The following is a 7221-nucleotide window of genomic DNA, read 5'->3' as shown; positions in this document are numbered from 1 at the left end:
AGCTGGCCGGGGGGGGCCGCTGCTCGGGGACTGGCTGGGCATCGGTCAGCCGGTGGTGAGCAATTGCATCGTGCATCACTTGCTTTGTATATTCTTTTTTTATTATTCTTATATTACTATTATTACTATTATTACTATTTTACTTTATTTTATTTCAATTATTAAACTGTTCTTATGTCAGCCCACGAGTTTTCTCACTTTTACCCTTCTGGTTCTCTCCCCCACCCCACCGGGCGGGGGGAGTGAGCGAGCGGCTGGGTGGTGCTCAGTTGCTGGCTGAGGTTAAACCACGACGCTAACAAACCTTGCTTGGACCTTGCATAACAGAAAGATTTCTGTTGTTTTTCTGAATCTGCAGGTTTACCATAAGAGCATGATTAGCCCAGTTTTAGGAAAGGTTAGTTTCCGCAAGATGGTGTTGAAATCAAATGTAAAATGCAGTTATCTGCAGCCAAATGGAATTTGTTGCTTTTAAGAACGTCACAGACTAAATTTTGTTTCCTTCTTCAGCTTGCACATATAAAAGCCAGGAGTGCCGTTTGACCATCCATTATGAACATGGATTCTCTCTTACAACTGAACCACAAGATGGTGCCTTCTCTAAGACAATTGCACAATATCCCTACGAAAAACTGAAAATGTCCTCAGATGATGGGATAAGGATGCTTTATTTAGACTTTGGAGGAAAGGATGGAGAAATTGTAAGTACTGCGTTTAGCAAAGGGATGCATGTTACCATCTCTTTGGTGGTCCTTCAGGCTGTGGGGGTGGAGAAGCGCTAATGGAAGTTCGACTAGATGGTCGTTATAGGTCCCTTCGAACTGAAATATTGTATTCTGTTCTATTCTGTTCTAATAACAGCTGGCCAGTACCAGGTTCCAGTACCAGTATTTAGACGCTGTGCTTTCTAGTACAGCATTACGATCTGGCTTTAGAAGGAGATAAACTAAAAAGAAAGATAAAATGGTAAAACCATGCAAAGAGGGATGAAGGATTTCTTACATTTAAGAACAAGTTGTATTTCTACATAGCCAGATGTTAGAATTTTTGTATGTATCCATTTCACTTTTTAAATGATTGTGGGTGGAAGAACTTAAGAATGAGATATTATTAATTCCAGTGTACACATAGGGACTTTATGTTATGACAACAAGCTATGTTTTAGACATTTTTTAACATCTAGTTGCTGAAAAAAATTGAAGACTACAGATTTAGTGCCAACTGTCTGCTTAGGCCTCTAAGTTAGCTGTCACAATGCCTAAAAATAAGGTGCTTATTCCTACAAGCTGTTTAGATACTATAAATTATGCATGTAAACATGGTCTTTCCTGCCAAATTTTTTCAGCAGTTCCTGAGCATGTTGAGTGCTTAATTCTTCACATCACCTTTGATAACACATACTCTGCAAACTGCTTATTGTCAGGTTTTCAGAAGGAAATTTGTTACTAGCTCTCAATAAAGTTGATACGTGACTGGTGGAAAGGTAAAACTGGTTTGTTTTGATGTGAACCTACTGTTGAACCTGCTGTCCACACTGACAAGTCTGTCATGCTTAGCCAGGATGTGGTGAGATCATCTGAACCATGACTATGGGAAAAAAAAGTCTCAGTTCAGTCTCGCTGCTGGCTGTGTGAACAGGGGAGCAACCATGCAGCATTAGCTGAAGGTGCAGTATCCTGGCTTCAGCTGTGACCACCAGCAGATGCACTGGGTACTGGACACAGCAGTCCCACCATCATCCCTGGTCCGAAACAGAGCCTGAAAAGATGGAGGGGTTGAACCTCTTGGAAAACTGCTTGCAGCATCTGACTCAGTTTGCTGCTGCTTACCCAGGTGGATGCAAGCCCAGAGGCACCAGGATCTCATCTGCTCTCAAGATGCTTATTACTTACTTTTAGTAACCTAAATATTTGCAGCTGGATGCAAAGGAAAGACAGTATGTTGTAATAAAGGGTTGTTATTAATAGAAGCCTGTTCAAAATACCAGGCAGCAGTTAATCAAGTACTCTGTAAATGATTGCTTATTTGAGCTGTAATCTAATCTAATCATTCTCAACTTGATTTCTTTCTGTACTTGCAGCAACTGGACCTTCATTCCTGTCCAAAACCAATTGTGTTCATCATTCATTCCTTCCTGTCAGCAAAGATTACAAGACTTGGCTTGGTGGCATAAGTGGGATACATCTGATTCTTTAAAGAAAGATGGAGCGACCATGCTAATCTGAAGTACAGTCAACAGCAGCAACCTGTACCAGCTAGCACCATACACCAGCTTGGGGTTCAGTACTGGGCCTTGGTCATTTCTGCAGTCTTCCAAGGCCCAGGTTTCATTTTGATCAGCTAAAGAGGTGGCATAACAAGTAAAACGGTGGATTTCATTGTAAATAATGGGATTTTAAAATCCCATATGAGACAGTAAAAACGTGTAGTACCATACATGTAAATGTTTCAGAATCATAAATTGTGCCTATTTCAATGTATTTGTTTATATGGAATACGTAAAGGGCTAAGCAGACAAGAGTGGGTGTTGGTTGTGATGCAAGCTCAAGGTTGTTTGAGTAGAAGTTCTCCAAACAAGACTATCCCACCACCCAAAAGTAAAATATTTTTTCTGTTCTAACCTGTGCACCACTCACAGAAGATTTTTCTTTTGGAGCGCTGTCAGAACCTGTTGCTTGAATACCCAGCAGAGCGTGCAGATATGCACCTTTGAGTAGGATGCTCTAAAGCAATACAGCTGTGGTCAGTGAACAGCTGGAGGGTCCCTGCCAAGGGGCACTTTCAAATTAAATGATAAAGACATCTTGTGTACGTTCCTAGCGACAGACCCAAAGCAAGACTAGCTATAGCAATGTATTGAGAGCCGGCTGTCAGTGGGGCATAGGTAGGAGCATCCTCAGGTTACCTGAATCCATGCTGAAGCGTGACCTAAGCTTCTGCCACCACGTTTCCACAGCGGGGTTTTCCAACAGAAAGCCATGCTGAGCTTCCTGTCCTCCTGCCCCAACAGTGTCACCCCCTCAGCTCTGCCGAGGCTGGTTGTGTGGTCTGGATAGAAGAACAAATGTGAGGAAGGAGGAAGACTTGATTTTTTTTTTTTTTGAGTTTTCTAGATTAGATCAGAAAAGTTATTCAAGCAGCTCCACAACAGTGAGGAAACGCACCGGGGCAGGAACATGAGCTGCGCTGCCAGAAAAGCCTTAGTATGGAAGGAACTACTCCTACGAGCGTGACTTGGCAAGTCCAGATTTATTCCTTGCTGGTGAAACGCAAGACATTCACCTCCGTACCCATAACTTACTAGTTCCTGTTTTGCACCACAGCTTTCTGTTTTAACTCAAAACATTCGAATCACTGAGTTTCGGCCTTGTTCACGGTTATGTTGGGCACAAAGCGGGCAGCAGGCAGGAACGCTGACCTTGATGGTCAGAAATGATACACACAGCTTGCACCTGGCACTACTGAATTGGCTTCACGTGGTCGGGTGGGAACAGAAAGAAGCAGAACAGGAATGGCATTTGTGTTGCTCTTATTTTGTAAGCAGAACTGCTTCCTATAGGGCTGTGGTTTTGTTTGCTTTTAGAGTTTTGCCCTAAATTTGCACTTTGAAGGACAGGAACTGTACAGGAAGTAATAAATCCGCAGCTTATGGAAGTTCACTTGTCAAATTACAACACTTCTTTTATTCTTGAGAAAGCACATAAGTTTCAACTTAGCATCACTTGGCTGGCAGAGAGGAAAATTAAAAACACGGTTTGGTTCCGTGTTGTTTTTAAGCTAAGTCTTGAGCGTTAAGCATAAGTCATGCTGTTTATTCACAGTATAGGAATTAGTTCGTGGTGGTTTCCGTAGTATCTTACTCATCGAAACTAATTAAAAAATTAAGATGATGGGCTGAAATCACAAATACAGAAAATAATCATTGAAGAACAACAGCTAAATCGCCATTTGGAAGAGCAGCCCCACTCCCAGCACCTCTCACCAGTCAAAAGCAAGCCTGGGAGGGGACTCACCTAGCTGTGAACTTTGTTTTTACTGTCACGGTACTTGCACTTCAAAATTAATTCCTCGTGTAAAGTCACAAGGTAGGAGATAATGTTACATAACTTACCAATAATTTCCAAATGGACATTTCTCATTTAGCGACCACTGCCGATCACATGGCTTTCTGTGGCAGTTACTTGGGTCTCCTTTGGCTTGGAAGCTTCTAGGAGAACATCCTCTGAGAAGCCGAGAGCAGTCGGTACGCTGGGGGACTGGGTCTGTGAGTATGAACTCGCATCACATCGTCAAGTAAACCGTTGTGTGAAGTTTTTAAAAAGCGATTCAGGACATTTTTTTTGCTGTTCCAAAGTGTAACTTAAAAATTTGGACGCGGGCTCCTATCAAAGTTCCAGAGGTTAAAGTGAAAACTTGCATACCGTGGGGTAGGTTAAATACATATGTAAACTATACTGCACTATTTCCTTATTCCTTTAACACTTAAAAATCACTGGAATGTTATACCTAACATGTATGTGAATTGTAAATATTACAAATTCCTATATTAGTACCAACAATGAAATGACACAATATGTAATCTAAGGTGCTCAGTACTATATGAAGTATAAGTGAATAACTAAACGGTTTGCAAAGAAAATTCGTATTATATATATTTATAGAAAAAATAATGATAATTACAGATGCTATTTCTTCATTTTCAGATTTTGGACTGATTCATATTTGGATGGGATAGACAAATGAAATATGGACCTACTCCACATTTATAAGAGTACAGCGAATTTTTATATTTTAGAGGAAAAGAATATATTTAATAAAGTCATTTATTGGATTTTTGTGAGGTGAGCTTACTTTGTACCCAAACAAGCTGTTTGGAAGGCTGTCCTTTGGTTTTGGGCTGGGGAAAAATAATTTTAAACCTCAGTCATTCTGTTAAGGATTCAGTTACTCGAGAGAACTGTTCATCGTATTGATGGAGTGACACTTAAAAATTTAGAATAAAAATTTAAAGTATTAATGTACTGTCAGTGGTGCATTGGTGCTTTCTATTACGCAAGCTCGGCGTTCCTGTGATAGTGGCGCTGTTGATGACAGGCTGAAAGCAGAATTACACAGCCTTTTTTTTTTTGCTGCTGGCATTTACTGAAAGGCCACAGGGATGTTCTGGGGCAGGTCGTTCAGACTCACCTGCTGAAGTTACAATGCTTTCTCGGTTGCTTCTACTTAACTGGGCGGTTACAGGAGTCATAAAAAAAAAGAGCAGAAACATCTGCTCAAGCTTCCGCATTCAAGGAGTGAGGCCAACATGTGCCTTGCTTATCTTATGAACGGCTAGGGAAAAAAGATGGTTTTCTTCCCTTCTACTTTAATTCATAACTTAGTGGCCCAAATAGAAAAGCTAACTGCGGGAATTTAAGCCTGTTCTTTCAGTCTGACCCGAGGTATGGCAGACCAGCCTCACGGAAATCCTAAAAAGGGGTATTCCAGAGTTTCAGTCTTTTCACAAAATACTGACTGTAAATGGAACGGTCCGGTCAGAAGGTTTGTGTAGCAGCTTCACCGTTAGAAAGACTTGGCTACGTATTGGAACATACATGTTACTGGAAAAATGTGATATAAGGTGTTTGTTAAAAAATTAAAATAAAATAAAGCTGATCTGATTGTGTTCAGGGAAGCATGCTGGTGTTTCCTAAGAATCTTGCTCTTTTAAGTGGAACTAGCATCTCTCTTAAGGTACTTCATAAATCAGAACACAGCTCTTCATGCACTACCAAGTAAATCGCTACCATGAACATCATTAGAATTGGTCTTTTCCAAATAACGAAACAAGTGTTTTCTCTTTCTGCGGAAGGCAAGCAGTCCTTCTTCCCCCAGGACGTGGGAGCACGCTCCGTCCAGCTCTTCGCATTCGGAAGCACAGCTAAGTTGAAGTAGAGGTTGATCCGATTTCCATCTGCAAGACTTCTCAGTGTCCTCTTACCCATGTTTAAAAGTTAATTGGAGCTTCTTTGGTTTCAGTGGAAGCAGACTTGGAGCCTAAACAAATGATGTGCTCCAGATTGTTGTACTATCATTGATTTGTAAATTTAATCCTATTTTTCATAAGGGTCAAACTGGCAGGTTTATAACTAGCTGTTTACTGGAGCTATTTACTATATATACACACACACACACACACACACACACACACACACACACACACACACACACACACACACACACACACACAATTACTATAGTATATATTATATATTCCTCTATATATACATACTATCACTGTATATACTATGACTATAAAGTAATTGGGAATTGCATCTAAAATGGACGCTTTTGAATTCAGTGGTGACTTTGATTTTAAAGAGCAGATATTAATAATATACAAGCAAAATTTCAAGAAATTGAGCCCGCTTGATGTAAGTGAACCCCTAGATTAACCAGGGCAAAAGTTTAGTTTAAGAGCATGAGGGGAAAAACATTAAATATTTAAAGTAACATAGATTACAACTTCTTGTGAACGTACCAGCTACTTTTTCCATATAGGACTAGCTTTTCAGTTTGTTTCCTTTGTCAGAACTTCTGTACTTGTGTAAATAATTAGAGGCATTAGAAAACAAATCCCAAGGGAGAACTGTGAATTTGGAAAAGGGAGTTTGTGAATTTGGAAAAGCATCTGTACCCAAGTTAAGTTCTGTGGTAGCCCAGTGATATTCATCGTGCAATTGCTGTAATAATCGAAGTAATCATATCATCAAGTAATCGCGACCACATCAGTGTTGTCTTACCCCAGTCTTGTATAAGCACGTAACATGGATTATGGGTAAACCATAAATGCATATTGGTGAATATGACTTACATCCTGGCTTGCAAAAACATGAAAGCAAGCACCCAAACTATGCAAAGGGCAGACTGCATTTTGGGTTCAGCAGCCACAAACAAGAAAATAATTTGAAGTTCAGAGGCACAGTGTGATGTCACATTCTGTATCACGTACGTTACAACATGTTAGCTGAGCTGCGGGAACTCTTACTGTGGGGTTTTTGAGCTACAACAGATGTAAGATAATTTGGTTTAGTGCTGTCCTGGTTTTGGCAGGGATAGAGTTAATTTCCTTCCTAGTAGCTGGTACAGTGCTGTGTTTTGGATTTAGGATGAGAACAAAGTTGATAACGCACCCATGTTTCAGTTGTTGCTAGGTAATGCTTACACTAGCCAAGGACTTTT

General features: G+C 40.4%; 1 protein-coding gene across 1 annotated transcript in view; it reads left to right on the top strand.

Annotated features, from left to right (window-relative positions):
• SNTB1 (syntrophin beta 1) overlaps positions 1 to 3107 on the top strand; it is a 75912-nt gene extending 72805 nt beyond the window's left edge. Inside the window, exons 9-10 of the mRNA XM_009277256.2 lie at positions 511 to 701; positions 2081 to 3107. Coding sequence (XP_009275531.1) covers positions 511 to 701; positions 2081 to 2173 — 284 coding nt within the window. The 3' untranslated portion in view covers positions 2174 to 3107. The remainder of the gene's footprint in view (positions 1 to 510; positions 702 to 2080) is intronic.
• Positions 3108 to 7221: the final 4114 nt, after the last annotated feature.

The sequence above is a fragment of the Aptenodytes forsteri genome, unplaced genomic scaffold (genome assembly GCF_000699145.1).
Source record: "Aptenodytes forsteri isolate BGI_AS27 unplaced genomic scaffold, ASM69914v1 Scaffold49, whole genome shotgun sequence".
NCBI classification, from domain to species: Eukaryota; Metazoa; Chordata; class Aves; order Sphenisciformes; family Spheniscidae; genus Aptenodytes; species Aptenodytes forsteri.
This window is presented reverse-complemented; position numbering and strand designations above follow the sequence as displayed.